This window comes from Triturus cristatus, chromosome 10 (assembly GCF_964204655.1).
Source record: "Triturus cristatus chromosome 10, aTriCri1.1, whole genome shotgun sequence".
Lineage (NCBI taxonomy): Eukaryota > Metazoa > Chordata > Amphibia > Caudata > Salamandridae > Triturus > Triturus cristatus.
In genome coordinates, this window is record NC_140593.1 from 534,094,258 (window position 1) to 534,117,976 (window position 23,719).

At 43.3% G+C, this 23,719-nt stretch overlaps 1 protein-coding gene across 1 annotated transcript in view; it reads right to left on the bottom strand.

Annotated features, from left to right (window-relative positions):
* Positions 1-23,719, bottom strand: part of ACTR3B (actin related protein 3B) — a 490,971-nt gene that overhangs the window by 40,072 nt on the left and 427,180 nt on the right. Inside the window, exon 9 of the mRNA XM_085632001.1 lies at positions 18,278-18,370. Coding sequence (XP_085488127.1) covers positions 18,278-18,370 — 93 coding nt within the window. The remainder of the gene's footprint in view (positions 1-18,277; positions 18,371-23,719) is intronic.

Sequence of the window (23,719 nt, forward strand, 5' to 3'; positions counted from 1 at the left end):
CCACTTGCCAGACTCAAACTTTCCCTTTTATTACAGGTAAGGCACCCCTAAGGTAGGCCCTAGGTAGCCACATGGGCAGGGTGCAGTGTATTTAAAAGGTAGGACATGCACTGTTGTCTTTTGCATGTCCTTTTAGTGAACCACTGCTAATTTCGTTTTTCAATACAGCAAGGCCTATCTCTCCCTTAGGTTAGCATTGGACCGGCCTTGTAACCTCTTACAAGTGTATCTGCCAATTGGGTGCTGATAGAAAATTGGAGTTTGGTGTCTCGGGACTCACAATTTTGAAATACTTATTTTAGTAAAGTTGATTTTTAAACTGCAGGTCTGAAAATGCCACTTTCAGAAAGTTGGCATTTTCTTAGTTTAACCATTCTGAGTCTCTGTCTGAATACATGTCTGGGCCAAGATGACAGTTGGGATGTTTGTGCACTCACTATAGACAGACACAGAAAGGCAGCTGAGGTGTGCCGTGCATATCCTGATGGCGATTGTATGACAGAAGCATACCTCAACAACACAGTCGCAACGAATGCATCTTAACCACGCATTCCTTTATCATGTATGCCTTTACCACGCATGCCTTTACAATGGTTTTTGCTGTAAAGGCATGATTGCTAAAGGGATATACGTGGTAAATTCAAAACTAGAGTATCCCAGCTACTAGCCAATCCAACCAGGCCAACTCTGAACCACCTGGAACACTCTCTAACTTGAAAAACCGCTGCAATGCAGGCATTTTGCCATTTAGAAACTAGGCCTAAAACCATCCTTCCCATGGATCAGTTTTTGCTTAAAAAATCAAAAACACAGTAGACACCCCCAGCTGTCACTGACAGAAGCCCCTCTTACCTGTAGCAACTGGAACCACCCAACAATCATTTTTCGGCAATCTCCAAAACGAACCCGTTGGATAACATTGCAAACTGGCACCTCAGAAACAATTGCTTTTCTACCAGTCCCTCTTCACTGATCCTTTTCAAACATGGAGGGACACAAATCCCACTTGTTACCGACTACCTCACCAAGCTGCATCCCGATCTGAATACAGGAACGAGTACAACTTTTACCCCAAACATCCCCCACCGGCACCCATTCAAAAACAAACAAAATTCATCCAAAACAACTTAAAAAACACCTGATCACAGCCAGACCTTTAAAACTCCTATATGCATAAAACAAACACGTGCCATGAGCCATAAACACAGGGAACCCTAGCCCACTCTAACACTACGCGCTAAAAACTACCCCGATTACCCCCGCCCTGAGCCTTATAACTAACCCCCTCCCCTAAAAACTACTCCCCCCCAAACCTTGTCCCAGCCCTTCTTACCTGTCTGCGTCAAGCTTTCTGTCCTAATGCTTCCTGTTCCTTTCTCTGCCCATCCGGACATCAATACTTTCCTTTGAAATTTGTCTACTTCAAAGGCTGAGATGGATATGAGTACTGGATCTGTGATACCATATACTCAGAACACGCCTGGGTTGAGGACATTCTGCCAAAAAGAAGAGCTAGATTGCTGTCAGGAGAGACTGCCACTTTGCTGTTTGCTTTGCTGTGCTGGCCTGCTGCTGCTGCTTCTGTCCAGGGAGTGAAAGGACTGGACTTTGCTTTCTACATCCTGCTTCCAAGATTCTCCAAGGGTTTGATTTGAGCTTGCCTCCTTTTAAGAAGTCTCAGGGCAATCAAATACGTCACCTACCAGCACCTGCTTCAATGCTGTTCAATTGCTGCAACATGACTTGACGTTTGACGCATCATTGACGAATCATCCATGGGTGCCATTTTCTTCATCAACACCGCACTGTAGTGAGGAACCGAGGCCGCATATCTGAAAACTGCACATAACCTCCCCTTCAAAAGTGAGGAACCAACACAGCGCCTTTTTTTTTGGAGCTCCACCTCCCCTGCGCCTCGCATCATCTTTGATTTTTGACGCATCTAAGATATTTTGTCCTGATCAAGCGCAACTATTGATTTTTAAGAATTGAACTTTATTTAATCTTTGAAAAATCATTTCTTTACTTTTGCATGTTGGATTTTTGTAGCTTTGGTCTTGTTTCATTCAGATACATATTAGCTATGTTTCTAAACTGTTGTGGGGTCATTTTATAGTGTTTTCACTGTGTTACTGTGTGGATGTCTATATGTGTGTATCTGTGTGTGTGTGCGTATCAATACTTTACATATTGCCTCTGGGATAAGCCTGAATGCTCTGTGCCAAGCTACCAAGGGGGTGAGCAGGGTTTATCTTAGGTGTGTAACTTACCCTGATTAGAGTGAGGGTCCCTACTTGGACAACGTGCAAACCACTGCCAACTAGAGACCTCATTTCTAACAGTGCTGCATAAATACTTTGCACATTTCTTCTGACTGCTTTTGTGCCTAGCAACCAGAGGGTTAGCACAGGTTAATTTAGTGACTTTTGTGGTTCACCCTGATAGGGACTCTGGCTGTTGCTTAACACACCTCTCAACCAACAACCCAATTTCTAACAAATACCAACTCACAAGAGCATTGCCTCCAAATGAATACCCAGCCATTTCAGAAAGCTGCTCCCCCACCAAAGACTTGTAGTGCCACTGAGAGAAAAAATCTCTTCAAGATCAGATTGTGAAGTTTTAGATAGCAGAATACATTAGAGTATATTACTTGGCTCCTGGGAGAATTTTCATCAAAACATTTTCAGGGTTGGATAAATACCTTTTCATCAAGTCATGATTCACTGTCACAAGAGACACCTAATGAAAAGAGTATTTAATACTGATTGCATTTGATATACAAATTATGAATGGTTGAAAAGTGTATTGACTCAATGTTTAGGCAATGAGATGCGCATCAGATAATATTTTGCATCACTATTTAACTAATTAATATGCTTCAGATTTGCTTTATCATGCTTCTTATCTAATTGCGATGTAATTTTTCACCTGCGATCCATCAAACAGAAGAGTTAGAATAGATAATAGAACGCTGGACATATGTTCATAGAGAATATACTGCACAGTAATATTGAGGTTCCTTTGTTAACTATAGTGGGTATTCAGAATGATTAGGTGTCATGTGAGGGAAACAGTCAATGTATAACAATCTATCATTTCTGATGAAAAGGTAGGTTGACCTTAAAAGAAACTGATATTTTAATTAGCTGATAATTTTAGAGACATTACTTCGTTATGGAGTAGCAATTAGAAGCATGAGTATCAAAAAGACAATATTTGAAAGTAGCATTATTACTTTAAGTGAAGTTCACAAAGTCCTTGTAAGCAACTGAACTGGGGCAGAATTTTTGATGTCTTCATTCTACTGTTTTGAAGCTAATATTGAGTGACATTGGTAATTTGCATAGGCAGTGCCCGGACAATATAGAAACACTGCTGATTATATCCAGGAGACTAGTTTGAGCCACAAAGCCTAACCTTTCCAAATGTGTTTAAATATGCTAGACTTGCTGTAAGGAAATAACATAACATAACATAAAACGTGTGTTTGTATAGCGCACGTTCACCACTACGGGTATCTTGGCGCTGAATAACAGATGTTTGTTGTTACCCAACTCAATGGTACTCATTTTATCGACCTTAGATGGATGAAAGGCTGAGTGGACCCGCTGGGATTTGAACCTGTGACCATGAGGTCGAACACAGGCCCCTGCAGTAGACGCATTAGTCCACTGAGCCACCAGACCCGGCTCTCTTTGCATGATTACCCTGGGACCTAGAAAAGAGAGGCTGCACCAACTGCTGGACCGTGGGCCTCACCTTGGTCTAGCAAAGAGAGGACTGTGGCTGTGGCTCCTGGCATGTGAAAAAGTAGCTCCCGAGCCCCAGACCAAAGAAGTGAATCCAAGGGTCAGTCAGCTGACCCCCCCCCCCACAGCCCCCCAGCAAACCAACACCAGGGCCATCCAAGTTGAAGTAGCCCATTCCAGCACGTCAATTGTCGCATTCTGCGAATCATCGCTGACCACTGACAGGCACCCCAAGAAACCAGTCCTCAACAGCCAAATGTTGCAACCAAGTCTGCTGGACCACGGAATGTTGTCTAAGTCCAGAGTGTTCATTAAAGATGGATGCCAGGTTTCCCCAAAGGATACTGCTGGACCAACTGTGTTCGGAAATCAGTAGCCCTGCCTCAACTGCTCTTCTACTGGCTCAAAGAGGACTTTGAGGGACACCGACCCCAGTGAAAAAGTCTCCCCACCTTACCCATGGACTGAGGAATCACCACAAGGACACCCATGTCAATCGCACAGCACCCAGAGCATCTTTCAGCATCCTCAGCATCCTGTATCCCCAGCATTAGGACCACTCCATTGAAATCTATGGCAGTCTTGATGTATAGTGTGGAACTGGACTTGAGACTGCTTTGGTGACCAGGTGACTGTACATATATTACTTATTGACCTTGAAGTTCTCCCTATCAGAACTGGTCACCCCACTGCTGCAGTAGCCTAACACAACTCTTTCAAACTTTTCAAAAGTTTTTCAACTTTACGGTTACCATTACTTGTTTGCACTTTGTGCAAAAAAGCAGAGATTTACGTTTTGCTTAAAAATCGATATCTCCAGAGCCCTCTTGTGGATTTTGCTAGTCTTGGTGTGTAAAAACATGTAAAAATATAATATTACAAATTGGTGTCAATTTCTTTCGTGTTGTGTGCCTTTCCGTGTTTGATGGTTCTAAATGTTTTACTTTAGCCCTTTTGTTTAAGCCGTGCTGCTCAAAGCCACAGCTACCCAGGGTTGAGCTAAGTTTGCACAAATGAGTCTGACTGGACCCAAGACAGTTTTATGAGTGTATTACACAGTAAGGTCGCACAACCATACCATATAATACACGGCAGTCTTCACAGTTGAGAAAACAATAGTCTCTCATCATCTGTACATCAAAGCAATGTGGCTTAGCACTTCCCAGGAATTTACAAGGACCCGATATACCTTCTGGTTTCTATATCGAAAGCACACAACACATTAGAATCAGATCTATAATAACCATTACTCACTCAAGGCTCAAAACTGATGTTTCTGATTACCATGGCTGCGTAGTGGAATCTCTGTAACTATCCCCCCATTTACCATGATGCTACCAGAGAACCGAAAGCATAGGGAGCATTGGTCAAGCAAGCATTCACTCTTGTAACCTTCAGTAAGGAGCTAAGAGGTGAAGGAATACCAAACAGTGAGCAGTACAGGGCAGTAGGAAAATAGAGAGGAGGAGGAAAATGGTAGAACTCTGCCTAGAGGATGATACTGTTGAGGGAAGCGAAATAAGGAAAAACACAATAAAAGTGTGGCAATGCCAAAAGGGTGTGAACTGAGACAGAAGTGGAGGAAGCACAACAATCACCGTTGCCAAGCACAATACTCCATGATTGCTGTCCTTTTAATTGACATTGACTTTCATAGCCCAGAAGTTAAACCAGTTCCTGATTCCACTGCCCTGAACTCTGTGTAGCTCAAGCTGTAAAGAGCATTCCTGTCTCCACTTCTCCGTCTTCCAGACCTTCTAGGCCTGTGCATCTGCCAATGCTGTAATTTATTATTGCCCTTGGAAATAGATGTCCTAAATTGCTTTGGATTTTTTCTGTAGACCCGACCCCTAGAAAATCCTGAGTCTGAGGCTGATTCCTGACAATTAGTATCTAGGCTAGCCATCACATTCAATCTGCAAAGCATTCATAACCTAGTACCCACATACATTACTGAGACAAACATAGCAAACCCATGACACAGGCCACTTTATGAAATTTTTGATAGAACTAGTTTTTAAATAAGTATGCCTTATGAAATCTCAAACAGGGACCAAATAACCTAGACAACATTGTTTCCGCAATATTTCTACTCAAAAGTCTTTATCTGGATGTGCAATCCTTCCTGTTATTTTACATCCAGTTAAAAAATTCAAAAACGTCTGAGGATAGTAACATTTGCCACAATGACAATGATACTCCTAAACAGTCATCCTTACCTTGAATACTCAGACAAGAAGGGGCATTTTTGCAACCACATCCATATTCTATGTGAGAACTTCATTTAGAGGTCAGAACAGAGTTGACTTTTAGTCAATGTACCAAACAATTGTGTGTCCATGATGTCCATGATGCCCTAGCCACTATCAGGGCCAACCATCCATTTACAACCTTTCATGGTAATCATTAGTTGGAGCTGAATTTGAACGATTCTCTCTCTCCTCATTTTTTTATTATTTATTATTTTATAATCGTAGGGAAGCAGATTATAACCAATGAGAATTCTCAGTCGTTTTTGCTTTTGTACCTCTGGTTTATGTAACCCTGCTTAGAGTAAGCCTCACTAATAGAGTCTCACCCACTGTGGAAAAGAGCATGAGCTATAACCTCCATTGCCTATCAATTAAAATGAGGTCTGCAGATGTGCAGCTGGGATAAAAGGCTCTTCACAGACTACATGTGGAACATGTGTGCACACATGTACAAGCTCAGCTAATGCTGTTGTCTGACACAGCCTGGCATATGCACATAGGTAGCACTGTGACAGATGGGACCCAGATTAGATTTCTCAGGGCCTGCTAAGGCTAGGTCATGAAATTAAGAATCGACAAGTAAATGCACCTTTTCGTTTTGGCTGAAGTGTGGAATCTGTAGTGTTTAAATGGTCTTTACACTTTGGATAAAGTATGTCTAAACCATAACATTTGATTGATATGACGTAGAAAAGTTATTAGGCTCTTAAAATATTTTTACTAACCACATTAAGTGACCTCTCCTGTAATCGAGCTCCAGCTCGCCAACAACGACTATCCTTCCTGAACGGTACTCCTCCTCTCATGATAGCAAAAGGACTATACCCTGTCACTGTAGGGGTAATCACCTACATCTAAATCATTCTACCAATTTCAGGTTTCCAATACTTATTTGTGGTCATAGCGAATTGCAAGCTACCCTTAGTAACATGAAGAAAGCTCTCCACTTCTCTATTTGTATCTGGATGATACACTGAAGTCACCTCATGCTCAATTCTATTCATTTCTAAAAATTGCTCATCCTCATCAGCTTTAAACTGCAAACCATTATCCATAAAAAAATTGGTATTCATTCCCTTAAAAAAATATCATCCATTAATTTTACTATAACACAAGCATAGTTCACTCTACAAATATTTCCTGCTACTTAGATAAATAATCTATAGCAACAAGAACAAAAGTACTAGCTCCATCTTTACCAACCACTGGCCCCATGATACCATGCCTATTACTCCCCAAACCATCTCAGGAGCGGGAATTGGACTCAAATGTGGCTTAGGTGAAACCTGTGACTTACCAGCACTACCACACTTAAAACATTATCTCACCACTCTCTCAATCTCACCATCCATACCTGGCCACCAATAATACTCCTTAAGTATTTTCTTACTATTAACAATTCCTAAGTGGCCCTTATTACAAAAACATACAATCCTGTCTCTTAATTTACTTGGAGGCACTATCCTGGTTCCCCTCATCAAAACATTTCCAACAATGGAAAACTCATCTGAACCTCCCAAAAACTGCCCAATTTCTTATCCAATGAATTCTTCACAGGCCAGCCTTCCACAACCCATTTCACAATCAATGTTAACTCCTCATCCTCATTCATTGCAGTAATCCACTCATCTTCTTTGATTGATATTCCTCCTTCTATTCTTGTCCACTCAGTACTAAATTCCTCCCAATCATTCTTAGGTATGTCCACCAATCATAACAGCAAACTGCTAAGGCAATCAGCCACTTTATTGTGGACTACAGGCACATACTGCAGAATGTCATTATAATCAATCTCACAGACATGCGAGCGATTCATTTAAAAAAAATATATATATTGAGCGTAAAAATCTCAAATCACATATTAAAATAGACAGTAAATAGGACAAATTCATAATACATTTGTATAGATAAATATGATAAGCAAGATATGCAAGAAAAAAGGATTAAACCTGTAAAATATCCAGTCTCATATTTAAAACGTACAGTAATAAAAAGCGCAAATTCATATCCCATTTTACATGGTGTACAGTACCAACCTTCTAAATAGCAGCTCAATGATAAAAGGTGACCACTAACTTTGACGACCTATGGGATTCCAGACGGTATCTTTGAAGAGGGGTACTTCATAGTTAGTTTAATTCTACACCCTAAGCGTTCTCCTGTGAACTTCCCACCTTTTGGCTGCTTTGAAAACATGTGGGGGTTAATAACCACTGATGTTAAATGTAAACATAAGGTCACTAAAGTTACGTAGTAGCATTCGCTTGCGTGGCAACATAGCCCTCCCAGGTCAGCCCAAATTTCTGCAATGCCCCTCTCCTCTTCGCATAAGCCTCTTCAAATGTATATATTATATATCATTATAATCAATCTCACAGACATGCGAGTGATTCTTGAAGTAGCATTTAACAACCCTTCAGAAGTATGCAATTTCAACAGGGGTTTGTGATCACACCAGACTAAAATTTCATATCCCCAAACAAATTGTCAAAAATATTCCAAAATCCCACACAACAAGGGTTTCATTTTCCAGAACAGAATACCGCTCTTCTGCATGAGACAAGGCTCTGGAAGCATAAGCAACTGTCACTTCTCTACCATCATGTATAATGTGTGATAGTATAGCTCCAAGTTCCATACAGCTTACATCGTTGGTAACAATACACTTCAATTTGGGATTAAATCCTGTAATGCTTCTGCAGAACACATTTAATGTTTAATTTGCTCAAATTTACTTTGTAAAAGTTAATTCCATCCAAATTCTACTCAGTTCTTTAAAAATTGTCTTAAATAATAGTTTTTTTCTACAAAGGTCTGGATAAACTTCCAATAAAATTCTATCAGTCCTAAAAAGGATCTCAACTCATCTTTATTTGTAGGTGCAGATGCATTCTAAACTGTAGCCAGCAGTCTTTCTTTAGATTTAATACAGGCCTTAGTGATTTAAAGACCACAGTAACTTAACGACTGTACAGAAAATTTGCATTATGTATTCTCAGCTGTTAAACCATATACTTCCAATTTTCTCAACACCATTCTTGCCCTTTCATCATGCTCTTGTCTAGTAACACCCATCACCAGGATATTGTCTTGACAAAATAGCATTCCTTGAGATCTGTTAAACAACTTGAACATTAATTACTGAAAGACAGCAGCCACCAAAGCCAATCCGTAAGGCATATTTACAAATCTAAAACACCCCATTGGTGTCATGAATGTGATAAATTCCTTACTCTCAGGGTGTAAAGGAATGTGATGGTATGCAGAGGATAAGTTAATTGAAGAGAACTACTGCATGCCTTTAGTTTAGGTCAGCATTTCATTTATCTTTGGGAGTGGGAACTTTTCTACCACAATATTCCTACTGAGGTCTCTAAGATCTACACACAAACTTATTTTTTCATTCGACCCTCTTGCCACCACCAATGGTGCAATCCACTCCGCTGCTTCCCCTTGTTCAATAATCCCAGCTCGCAAGAGTTTCTAAATCTTACATTTAACATCCTCTCTCACAATTACAGGCAAATCACTTTTTGTTGGACTTAGCCCTTTTTAGCAGGGTCATCCCTGAACTTTTTGCCTTCCTCCTAGTTTTTTTTCTGACATGTTGTTGGTGGTTTTAGGACTCTGGGCACTTTAGCACTGCTGTCCAGTGTAAAGTGTGTGTGCTCTCTGTGATAAACATGGTAAGATTGGGCTACACCTGTTTGGCTTATTTAATTTACCTGTCAGTCCCTTGTAAAGTGGTATCTCATATACCCGGGGCTGGTAAATTAAATGTTACTGGTGGGCTTGCAGCGCTGATTGCGCCACCCACCAAAGTAGCTTTGCAAACCTGTCACAGGCCTCTGCCATTGCAAGGCCTGTGTGCGCAGTTTTACTGCCGCTGTAACGTGCCACCTAAAGTGTGTGCCATGTCTTTGACCCCCCTTTTTACTACATGTCAGTCACCCCTAAGGTAGGCCCTAGATAGCCCTATGGGCAGGGTGTATTGTAGGTAAAAGGTAGGACATGTACCTTAAGTGTGTGACATGTCCTGGTAGTGACAAACAGCCATTTTGGTTTTTCACTGTTGTGAGGCTGCCCTCCCATAGGAATGCATTGGGGATTCCCTGATAAGTGTGTCAGTGGTAATTCCTGATATGAGAGGAGCAGCGTGGTCAAGTTTGGTATGTTTGAAATAGTGATAATAAATTCTACACAATGGTGTGCGACGATTTATTATACCTATTTTAGAAGGGCAATTTTTAGAAGTTGGCATTTCTATGTGCTATGTGTCTGCCTGCCTGATGTGGATTGCATGTCTGGCTCTGGAGTGACAGGGGCTGGTGAGGTGTGTGTGGCTCCAGGGAGGGCAGGGTGAGTCAACACTAGGCTGAATGGAAGATCTGCATTTGGAATAGTGGGAGGAGTAGTGTCTTGACCCTGAATAGGTCTGTGCCTGTCTGTGTGAATGCTGGCTCCGCCCCCCTGTGGTGGTCTAATGACCGAGCCCCCACCTGACAATGGGGAAGAGGAGCCCTGTAATCAGAGTGCTCCAAAACACCCCAGATCCAGCTCAGGCTGGCTCCCCAAGCACTGTGCCAAGCGCAGAACAAAGGAGAAATGGTGTATAAGTACTGGGGCTGTGACCCCATGTTGTGGTGCTTTCCCTGTGCTTAGGAGGGACGTTTTGTCGCTGGGCCCCAGGAGGAACCTATAACACAGAGAAATCCTGAGGTCTAATGGTAAAGAGAAAAGGTGGTATGTAAGGTGAGGAAGAGAGGCCTAATGTACGTAGTAGAAGGGAAAAACTCAAAAACTATGGTCATACAATCACCGTGGGTAACTAACCCCATCACATGGGATTTTCATCCCAAAGATAATCTCAGAATCTCAAGGGGCAGCAGGGCCCTTTGGCGAGAAGTGAGAGCTTTGTACTGTAGGTATTATGCACCAAAAAAGGGAATGAATCCACAAATGGACATGAGGTGAGTGGGGGTTGCAGTGCTGGTATGGTAGTAGTGAAACCGCCACGAGGGACTGCTGGCCTGCCTGGGCCGAGCCTTTGCCCTGGACGTTTTGAGGGCATAGCGCCCCGTGAGCGCTATATCTTTTATTCCAGGAAGGAATACTGGTGCTCTGCAGCGTTGTGCTGCATTACGAGCTACCCCGCACTGTGGGGATTCCCCCTGCATTACCAAAGGAGCGGGAGTCCACCCCGCATTTTCGTGCTCCTGATAGTGGGAGCCCAACCCTGCAATTGACAGCCTTGCAGAGCGGGAGCCTACCCCGCATGTTTGAGTGCCTCTGGGAACCGAGGCAGGAGCCCACCTCGCATAGTGGTGGTCCGAGAGCAGAGTGGACCGAGGCGGCAGCCCACCCCACATTGTCGTGGTCCGAGAGCAGAGTGGATCGAGGCGGGAGCCCACCCCGCATTTGTGCATCTGCAGGCGGGAGCCTACCCCGCACGTTTTGATCAGAGAAGAGAGGCACGGCTGGTCAGGAAGCCAGGCAGGCTGCCTGGTTGTGGGCGGGGCTGCCTGCAAGGTCCGTGGACCAATCCGGGCAAACAAAGAGCCAGAAGTCAGGCGAGGCTAGCCTGCTGGGGGTGGAGCGTCCCACCTCCTGGAGGAGGAAGCCAAGAGCCCTGTGGGTGACGACGGAGAGCGAGACCGGTGTACCAGGGCTGAGCGGTGCCTCGCGGGTGCAGCCAGCGGCCTGGAAAGAAAGCAGAGCATCGCGTCAGCCCTGCAACGAATGAAGGCCCCAGTCACAGGAGAGCCCTGGTGAGTGGGGGCCACGGGGCGCTGTTGGTGCCTGATGTTGCAGCGGTTGTTACTCCAGCAAGACGCCCCGGTGAGTGGGGGCAGAACGGAGCAGTGTTGACTCTCCTGGAGGCACCGTGGTGCCAGTGCAAATTATTTGTGGGCGCAGTATAGTGCCTGTTGTCTTCAGCTGCCCTGCAGGAGAGAGAGCAGCTACAACGTGGGGCACGTAGTTTTTAGGGCCCCAGTGGGGGCCCACGAGGCACAGTGATGCCATATCCAATTTCCTACAGCTGCCCCACCGGACAGAGGGCATCTGCAACAAAAGGGGCATTTTGCTTTCAGGATGAGGAGGGGGTGAGTTACACTCCCCCGCCCTCACCGCATTGCGCATCTAGGTTGCCCTAACATTTGGGACAAAGGGCTTGTGGGCCCCAGTGAAAGGTCAATTGGCCTGGGGTCATATTTTTGGGTGCTCTGGTAGGGTGCAAGGCCCAAAGATTGCATAATGGGTTTATGCCTAATGCGGTGATGCCTAAAGAGAGGTATAATGTGTGTATGCCTAATATGATTGGTGCATACTGTGTTTATGCTAATGTGATGCCTAATGCTATACGGTGTCATGTTGTCTTGTTGATGCCTAATGTAGTTTCCTAATGTGTTTTATGCCTAATGTAATATAATGCTGAGGTCATTATTGTGCCAGTAGTTACTGGTGGTGCTTTACATTTACTACTTGTGCTTGTGATGGTTCTGACAGTGGCCCGATCGGCCCTGTCATGTGTATATAATCCCCTGTGAATTTTGCCTAGTGCCAGTTGGCACAGTATAAATGTGTGATTAGGTTTCTAATGTGTTTATGATAATACAAAGGCTATTTTTGATATAACCTTGTGTGGAGTTTCTTTCGTATTATGCCTAGTGTGTTGCTGCTGTGGGTATGTGTTGCGCAAACACTTTACACATTGCCTCTGGGACGAGCCTGACTGCTCGTGCCATTCTACCAAGGTGGTGAGCAGGGGTTATCTTCAGCGTGTAACTCCCTTGCCATAACTAGAGTGGTGGTTTCTGCCTTGCTTAGGCGCATGCCCTAGCCAACCAAAAATCCCATTTCTAACACTTATCTTATGTACCTTAGGTTTTGCATCTTTTTTCAAAACAATTCAATGACAAAAAGACACTCAATACTCCAAGCTCCCCCCATAAAACATTTGGAAGTTCCTCCTCCATACTTTTTTCATAGCCACTCTGTCCCCCACCACTCAAACTTGCTCAACACTTTTCTAGTTCAAAATTATATCGTATCCTCTCTGATCAATCCTAATATACAGGGTGCATCATTAGCCACATTTATCTTTCCCTTAACCTTCCTATTTTTGAATTAGAGATCACCACTCTTTACCCAACCATGAGAACAGATGCACCTTTTCAACTCCCCAGAGATATATCAGGTGGCCTAAGATCAAACCCCAGCTTGTCAATAAATTTTGCTTTCCACACTTTCTCAGTGGCAATGGTAAATGGGGGTCCTGAGTACGCAACAATCAAAATGTCAAATCCCCCTAACTTTATTGTTCACACAGGTTTGTTTCTCATATCTCTTGACAAAACACAAACACCAGTCTTACCACCTTTTCCATCACTCACACTAAGAACACAGTCCTTCTCCTCACTACCTTTACCATCCTCTGAAGTGCCTGAATCACGTGATAATTCCCAATTATGTTCCTTGAATAGTCAAGCCTTCTCCTGATGATTGTTTTTCCTGAACACAGTTACAGAAATAGCCTTCAATACCACATGCTGAACACTTTTGGTTAATGACAGAGAAACTCTTGCTATAAGCAAGTTGATCTAAACTACCACACCTGTAACACTTCTGTGTTTCAGAATTAGATTTGCTGTAACCCACCTCAAAGCACTACACTGGCTCCCCATCAACAAAATGTGCCAGTTCAAACTGCTCACCCATGCCTACAGTGCCCTCCACAACAAGGGTCCAGTCTACCTCAACCACAGAGTTAACTTCCACCAGCCTGTCAGACAGCTGTACTCCTCATCTCTCTCCCTGGCTCACACACCACGCATCCACAGAAGCAGGAGTGGTGGCCGGGCTTTCTTCCACCTAGCCGCAAAGTATTGGAACAACCTCCTACTCCAGCTCTGAACAGCTTCAACCCTGCAGGAGTTGAAGAAAGGCCTAAAGACCTAGTTGTTCAATGGATAGCACTCAGCAGCAGCAGCACCCCCCTCAGTGCTTGAATACCCTCACAAGTGATGAGCAGTGCTCTATAAATCCGGTTTCATTGATTGATTGCATCCCTCCTGTTTGTCCTTGACCATCTATTTGGGATCCTCATTCCATTAAGAATATACATTCTTCCCATTTTTTAAAACTTTTCTTTTACTTAACCATGCCATGCTAACAATATCCTTAGCATCTGTAGATTGCACTAAAGTAGCCTTGGCATATTTATTAGAAATTTCTGCTTTACGAATAATAACAATGACTTCACCCAATTGCGAATCCCCATTTGGCCACAGATGCTCATGAATATATTGGCTATTAACACACATTATAATTTGATCTCTAATGAATTAATCATTCAGAGAACCAAATCTATATATAATTGCCAATTTCTTCAGCACTGATACATATTCATCAATAGTTTAATCTTTTACTTTTTTCTTTGTAAAAGAATAAGCCTATTGATTGCAATACACACACATGGAGTATAATATTTGTCCAGATTCGCTAAAGGATTAACAAAGATATCTCCTTCAGAGGGTGAACTAGGTTTATTGTCATTCTGTTATACACTTTCAACCTCTAGGGGCCTAATGAATGTACCCAAATCTTTTTCTTCCATTCCTGTATAGGTCCTCATCATCAATTGTATCAATATAATTTAGAAAGTATTCCTTCCCCTAAGGCCACTTAATGGGTGGATCCCCATGTGATGCAAGAAAAGGCTGCAGAGGAGTTAGTGAAAATGCCTGTGAAGCACACTTAGCTTCTGTAGTGGTTTCCAGAACAAACATCAAAAGTGTACTTCAGAGACCCTAAATGGTACTGGAGAACAATCACATCCAAGTGGGAGGCGCAATATGCCACAGTACTTTGCGGGTGGAAAGGCTACCACAAATAAAGTACCTACAGTTGCAATAACAAATAACTGTTCCAAGAACAATGGTGAGAAACGGTGTACTTCTTAAAGATCACTGCAGTGCAGAAAGATATTAGCAAGTTACCACACAACCTCTGTCAACATCACACTGCTACACTCCTGTGCCAATAAGCTCCTGCATCAGTGCAGGAATGTAGCGGTGTGGTGTCGCAAATTTTACGTTTTACACAAGGACACAGATAAGCTGTAAGATGTCAATGTGTGACGCAGTGCCAGTGTAATGGTGAAGAGAAGGAACCCACATGTACTAGCTCTGCATGCAATGTTAGCAGTGAGCATGAAGAAAGTAAGCTTTGAAGGAGCTCTCTTATGTTGTATGCTACATCAGTATCAGTGGTGAAGAAATGGATCAGCATCAGCGGTGAAGAATCTATGCACCTGCCTCATTCAAAGGACATCAAGAACCCTTCAGAGTGACGCTGTCCTCGTGCCACACCATTGCTGTAAGTACGGGGTATGCAGCAGTACTTTATCCTTCACACGTGTGAACTTAGTGGTTTGATGACTTCTTAACATTCATCTGCCCGCCTGACCGCTTCTTACTCTGAGCAGAGGTCTCCATCTCTGGCCCTGCCCGCCCTGTCTATCCTCCCCCCTCCCTTTAATATCTTTTCTCTTTCCCTGTGCTCAAAGTATAGTTTCTTCCCAGACACATACCTGGTCACACACTATCTCTGTCCTGTCATACCTACTTAGCTTCTCCTCTCAGCGTGTTCAGTTTAGGGGCCTAGGTGAAGGAAGACCAATTACGAGCTTCTTTCTCAGGACTGGACTAGGATCCTCAGGGATGGACTGGGAACCAAAATCAGCACTGGATAAAATGTTTAATTCAGCCCTGCTAGAATGGGGCGATAGGGACGATGGCTGTGTCATGGCAGATCAACTTGCTCTGAAAGCATCATCATACCCTGCAACTTAGCAGGGAAATACCGGAGTGGCAGAATGGCCAGTCTGGCTCTGATCCTCTTTTGGCATTGTCCTGGTTTTATCTCATTAAGGAGAGGTATGGATTATGGCCTGACTCCATGGCCTAGTCTTCCAATATTCCTTTATTTGATTCCATCCTTTCACTCCCTTTTCATGTTCCTATTCTAACTATATCTTACACAGGATTAGTCACCATCCCACTCACACCTTGACCCTAGTATCACCTACTACTGTGTTGATAGTCAACACATGTTCCTTGGCTGGTTACATAATGCCCATTCCTATGTGTTGCTCTTCTATTACTCCTGGGTATGCTGTTCAGGCTCACACAGTGGCTGGTAGTGTAATGATTATTTCTCAGCTGCTCCTATGTGGATCCTTCAGAGCATATATCTGGGGGATTTTATAATACCCATTCCTATAAGTCAGTGCTCTTCTGATTCTAGTGGACTCCCCAGGCTTATGTTATGGCTTGCTCTACTGACTTCTGCCACTTCTGGGTGGACCCTCAAAGTGTATACTGTGGCTACTTGTTTAATGATAATTTCTACAGGGAGCTTCTTCAGTTTTTAATCCTGTTGGATGCTTGTCGTCCACCCCTGGATCAGCTACTCAAGAAGACATGATGGCTTATTGTATAATGACCATTTCTATGGTCTGGTTATATAATGCCCATTCATATGGCTGTATATCTGCCATCCATGTGTGAACCCTTCAAATCATACAGTGCTGCTGCTTATATTTAAGCGCGGGTGGAATTTTAATTCCGCTTGACGAATTGGTGGAGTTTGGGTAACTACACATTACACTTCTAATGCAGAGTTCCTGCCAAATTCCGCCAGTCGGTGACTAGCGGAATTATTCTGCCGTTCACGCCTCGCATGAACAACACGAGGCTCCACAATGCACACTTGCGAGATTTGTTGGCCCCTGGCGTGATTTCCAGTTGCCAAGGAGTATTCCAGAGCCATTTTATAACGCCGGCATATGTGAGTGGTCGCAATCAGAGAGAGCTGAAGTTCAAGTAGATTTGCTGCCGCTAGAGTAGATTTTTTACTTGAGAGGCAGTAAAATCAACTCGAATGGCCATGGACTCTTGCACATCGCATAGTGCCGTTTGCGCTGATTTTCAGCGCTTCGCGTACAACTGGTGCTAAATAGCAGCACGAGCAACATATTTTCTGCCCATTGACAGAATTGCACAGAATCTCGCAGGGTGGTGGATCATAACAGCAAATAGTATGGCTGGCTGTACAATGCTTATTTCAGTGAGTTGCTTCCTGCTGCTCCTGCATGGGCTCCTAAAATCAAATATTGTGTCTGATTGTACTATTGAATATCGAGGCTGGGAATATCGAGGTGCAAGAATATTGTGGACAAAATATCAAGACCAAAATATCGAAAGGTAAGTGCATATAGAGGAGATGTAGATTTACTATTCTTAACTCCAGATCTACAAATCTTGAAGATGTATATATCGTCATGGTACGTACTGGTGGATTTAGATATAGAAAATCTATACTTACCTTTTGATATTTTGAATTAGATATGTTGTCCTTGATATTTGAGTACATCAATATTTTATCTTCAATATTCATAGCCATACTCCAGCGGCTGATTGCAGAGTGCCCACAGCCTTCTTTTGCAATCCTGTGTGAACTTCAGAACATATAATATAGCTAATGGAAGATACCCCCTTTCAAGGTTAGCTCCATTCGCCTCTCGACAAGCCGCTATGCTCTCTATTCATTATGGCTTAATCTGCATGGTACAGACCACTCCAAAGATAGTTGTAACCTGCATGCATAACAGCACCTTCTTGTCTCACTTTTCTGGCACACCCATGCACATATGCAGTTACATGCTTGCTGTGGCATGTTTTGAGCAGTCTCTACCATTGCACGTCACAGCAACACTTCCCACATTGACTACATGGCACTCACACTTTCTACCCATCCTTACATTAGCATCTAACAACTGAGCCTGCTATCTCACTCCTTTTCACTTCAATTGACCACCCAGCATAGTGGCAAAACATGAGTGGACGACTACTCTGGTCCTCACAAATGACATCAAAATACTGCCCATGACTGACACACTCTCTTCTATCCAAATCACTCGCAGGGAATAGCGTAACTCGACTAGTGTGTATATGGTTTTGTAAATTTCAATATTTTTGGTCTACTATGCTACAGTCTACACAAAACCGCCGTTTATATTCAGAAAAGTAAATGTGGCCATCCCAAACAAGACTGCAGCTGACCCATGCAAAAGACAACCATCCATTTGTTAACTGGAATTTTTATTTTATTTTTATATTTTAAAGTGAAAATTAAAAGTCTATGAAATGTAGTGGCAACAGACGTTCCTTAGTTGGTTCTCTACAAAATCCTGCCCAGAAAGGGTCTTACCTTGTACAGTGGTCGGCGAACATCAATTGGACAACTTTGGATCACTTCATCAACAATATCTGATATCGGCTGCATAAAATCAGGATTGGCAAACTGAAAGAGAGAGAAATGCAAGCAATTATTTTGAGGTGAACTTCTGGGAGCAAAATCATCACAAATGTTCAATGTGGATGGAATTATTCCTTGAGAAACAGGGCACACTACACTGTGTTTCAATCGGCCCAATCGTTGAAGTAGGAAGCAACCAATTTGATGTTGTCTCAATCAGCCTGCCAAATTTAGTTAGAGCTGCAAGATTATCTTGGCAAGCAGAAGGCAAGTCTTCCTTCCTGCATGCAGCGCAAAGCCAGGAAAGGAACATGATACATTACTCTGCGTACTAATACCACATGTGTCATTACAATGCAGGTATTACTACGCATAATAAATCACAACGACCTACCATTACAACGCATACTTTTACCACAAATATACATTTACCACGCATGCCATTACAATGCAAATGCATGGGTGGTAAAGGTATATTCTTGGTAAAAGTATCTAAGGTAAGTTAGACTATCCTGCCCTATCCAAAACCCCAATTTAGTAACCCTGCACGACCCTCCAGAGCTCCAAAACTTTCACTACCCTAAACCCTAAATCACTACCCCTGCATGACCCCCCAACCCTCAATCCTTTTCCTACCCTAAACCCTAAAAACACTACCCTGCACGACCCTCGTCCCAACCCCAGACCTCTCCCTACCCTAAAATACTACCCTGCACGACCACCCCAACCCTACCCTAAACCCTAAAACACTACCCCTGCACAACCCTACCCTGCCCCCGTCCACTCCTTACACTAACGCACGACCCCCGACACTATCCTAAAAATGCTACCCCTGCACTACCCTCCCCTCCCCCAATCCCCAGACCTCTCCCTACCCTAAAACACTACCCTGCACGGCCACCCAACTTTACCCTAAACCCTAAAACACTACCCTTGCACGACCCTCCCCCGACCTCAGTCCTATCCTTACACTAAAACACTACCCTGCACAAGCCCCCGACCCTACCCTAAACCCTAAAACACTAACCCTGCACGATCCGCCTTCGATTCCTAGTACTCTCCTTACACTAAAGCACTACCCTGAACGACCCCCGACACTACCCTAAATCCTGAAACGCTACCACCTGAACGACCCTCACGTGACCCCCAGTCCTCTCCTTACACTAAAACACTACCCTGCACGACCACCCATCCCTACCCTAAACCCTAAAACACTACCCTTGCATGACCCTCCCCCTGACCTCAGTCCTATCCTTACACTAAAACACTACCCTGCACGAGCCCCGACCCTACCCTAAACCCTAAAACACTACCCCTGCACGATCCGCCACCGATCCCTAGTACTCTCCTTACACTAAAGCGCTACCCTGAACGACCCCCGACACTACCCTAAACCCTGAAACGCTACCACCTGAACGACCCTCCCCTGACCCCCAGTCCTCTCCTTACACTAAAACACTACCCTGCCCGACCCCCCTGACCCTAGCCTAAACCCTAAAACTCTACCCTGCATGACACACACCCCTCACCCGACCCCCTTTTACCTTAGAAAAGCAGCCCCCACCCTAGGCCCAATCCCTTTACCTCTCTCTCCTCGTGGTTCTCTCTCCTCCTCCTGGTTCCTGCTGCACGTTGGGTCTGAGGGGCGGTGCACATCGTATTGAGGAAACGGAAGAGCCTCTGTTTCCTCACAACGCCGAGGATCGCCTACATTTTTTTACAAGGTATGTACTTTTACCACACATACCTGTACAACAAAATTTGTTGTAAAGGCATGCATGGTAAAAGGACATGCATTGTAAAAAAATGCATAGTAATGACTACGCGTTGTTACAACACATGCGTGGTAACGCATGCGTTGTAATGGTTTGCAGGGAAACAGCCGCGATGTAATGGCTGTTTCCCCCAGGAAAGTAATGGACCAGAATATAATAATGAAAACTCGGAACACTGGCAAAATATCAAAAAACGCAAACATAGGGTGCACTGACAGTTTGAGCTGGCATCTTTTTTCATCATAGTACTCCTGCATACAAAGATAATATGAAAGCCATTGGTGTATAGCCTATTTGGATGAAGGGGTCAGCGTTTAGGAACATGTATGCTCATGGGCCAAATTAACCTTTTTCCTAATGTCAAGGGAATATGGAGTGAACTGAAACACCTCCAATAAAGGACCATCCATTTAGCTTTAACCTCCCATCTTGCAGTGCTTAATTTGAGCCAGTAGTTGCCAGTGGGTCCCGCCGGGACTCATTTTTGAGGACCGGCACTTATTTTTCCTCACCAGACCATTACCAAAAGCAAGAGAGGGAAAAACACACAAAGGGAAAAGAAGGACGAGAAAGACAGAAAAACAGTGACAAAGAGAGAAAGCACGATCCTGCAAGAGTCAGAAAAACGGGCAGGGAGTAACTGGTAGTGGATAAAGAGGCATGAGGTGGTTTCACGGCTTTGCAGCCTTGGTGTTCAGGGCACCGACATTTAATAGCACAGGCATTATACCTGTGTCAGGTAGAATGTATGCAGGGTGGGCGTTCCCACGTAAAAAAGCCTCATAGACGTGGCATAGTGAAATCTATGAAATTTCACTGCGCCAATGCTACAATCCTTACGCCTAACCCAAGTCCATTCCTCCATGGGACTGCTACAGCCTTTGGTCTTTGATGGAGAAAGCCCCGACTGCTCACCAATGCTACATAGATGCAGAGTGAAAATACCACAGGGAGTAAGTTGGTTATCCAATAGGAGTGCACCAGTATCGTTGGTTGTGGGACACTAGTGCAGAGCAACAATAGTTTCCTCTGGGCATACTTCCCAGTTACCACTGACTTACCAATTACCCCAAATAAAGCAAAAACGAAACATCTTTAAGTCTTTAATCGGTCACAACAAACTCCTTGCTTTAGAACAGAGTCTGGGACAGTGCTAGCACACTCCACCATCAGATGCAAAAAGTGCCATAAAAGTTGCGTGTGCAAAAAGAATCATATTGTGGGCTTTCCATGAGTGTCTCAAGCTGTCCATTTGACCCATATAGATTCAAGTGATGAGTTTGCTTGTGTATGATTTGGAGAACATTTCTTTCCCTATCATTTTTCAGGGCAGATTGACTTGAGAAGTATTGTCCTTAAGGGGCCGAGGTTCTAAAATTCCCAGTGGTGGGTATCTGTTGGGTAGCCACACCAGTATCTCCACTCACTTTTGTGGACCAATATTATGTACATGTGGGAGAGTCAAAGCCCACTGCTGTCAGTTCTCGAATATTGTGTCACATTAAATCAATAGCGGTGCATTCCAAACATCAGCTAAGGTGAGTAGCAATGTAATGATAATGTGAGAAGTTAGAATGTGAGTGATGTCATAGTGTGAGGTAGACTTTAGAATGTTATTATTTGAACAGCACAGCAGTTGGGACTTGAATATGGTAAGATCAGTACAACACATAGGAAGTTTGTGCCTGTAGAATTAAACAGTATAACTTGGACTATGCCTTGCTTGTCTCTCAATTAGGAAGGACCTCACACAGTATCTTTATTGCTCCATGTCATTCACCTGGAGATGCTTTGGAGTTATCTCTTGATTTTAATTAATGTGAGCAGCTGATGCTTACATACTTATAATTGGCATTATTCCAAGAGCCCCAAAGCCCTCATTTAGATTTTGATGTTAAATCTGTGGGATCATCTCAGTTCAGCAAACACCCCAGTGTGTGGTGGTATTTACCTTCCACCGCAAAAAAAGTGTTTGCGTTGTAAAGTTTAAAGGTAACGCAAACTAGCTCTATGTTCTATGTTCTATGGGTGGTAAATGAGTGTTTCCCATGCAACCATTCATGGGTTTTGATGCAAATCATTAACTTCTAACAAGTGAGGACAGGGATTTGCTCAGAAACAAAGGAAAAGACAGGTGTAACTGTGGAGCAACTTTAAAAACTCTCCACATTTCTTCACAGTACAGCACACATACAAAGTGGGAAAAGCATTGAAATGTCATTTTTGTACTGATGTCCCCTCCCTGTACAAAACCTATGCTTGATAGAACACATAAGCCCTTGTACTATGGTGCAAGGGTGTGTGCACTGGAGTATGGCAGCCTAAAGTGTGCCAATGCAGGGATAGAGGAAAACTGTGCCATAGTTTAGTTTGTATAGGACTGTTCTGCTCTCTCCCTTTTTAAAAAGCACAGCAACTTTGGTTTCTGCCCTGTATTGTGTGAAACGTTAGTAAGTCTGCCCCTTAGTGTATGTATGATATGACATCACCACAGTTTGCTAATGCTGTAATATTGATGTACCAATGCATTAGTTTAAATGAAAGGAACATGGTAAATGTGACATTTCAAATGTTTTTCAGGCACTCCAAAAGTCTGACTGATAAAGAAAATGATTAGACTCACAACTGATTTACACCTAAGTAGTTTACGCAAATCCGATTCTTATGTTGTGCACATCTACTCATGTGCAACTTTTTCGGCTTTTGCAAACATTGAATTTGCTACACTTAGCTGCAGACTTCTATTGCAGCAGGAAGGTTCAGATGTAATTGATGCAGAAAGTGTGGGGACCAGTACCAACCGTTCTAATGTTCACAGAGGGTGTGGATGAAGGCATGACATGTATGGAACATATTTGAAAGGATTTTCAAAGTTAACTTTAAATTGTTGATTTGAAATATGACCATCTGTTGTAACTTAACAACAGAAGAGGAGACTTAACATACAGAAGTTGCATATCCTTAACTAAGAAGGGTCATAATGTATGCCTCTTTTTTGCAAATCAGGCCCCAAATGTAGCCCAAGATGTTACACCTGTCAGCCTGAGGGTGGTTTTTCTGCAAACATTTTGCCTTCTTACCTCCATTTTTTTGCTGAAATCTGTTTTCGTTGGCATCAGGAATGTGTGCCTTTTAAGACTGGTGACCAGTGCTAAAGTGCCTGTGCTCACGCCCCTAAACATGGTTCAATTGACTTAGAGCTGATTGGCCTATTTAATTTACTTGTAAGTCCCTTGTAGAGTGGTACACCATGGAAATATTCTTTTAAGTTTTAGTGGTAGGGAAAAACTCCTAACTCCGTATTTCACTACTGTGAGGCCTAGCTGTCCCATAGGATAGCGCTGAGGTCCCTTATTACATTACATAAGTTCTAACTTTTGATTGGGGACAGATAAGCATTTCATGTTTGGCATCTATGAAATTAAAAGTAAAAATCCTCCTTAATGGTAAAGTCGAATTTTTAAATTACAATTTTGAAAATGCGACATTTAGAAAGTTAGTGTCTTCCTGCCCTTAAATATTTGATGCCTGCTTCGTCCCCTGGGTCACATGACTGGGTGTAAATGACAGTTAGACTTTGTGAATTCCTCCCAGACCGTCACACAGAGGGATTAGGTGT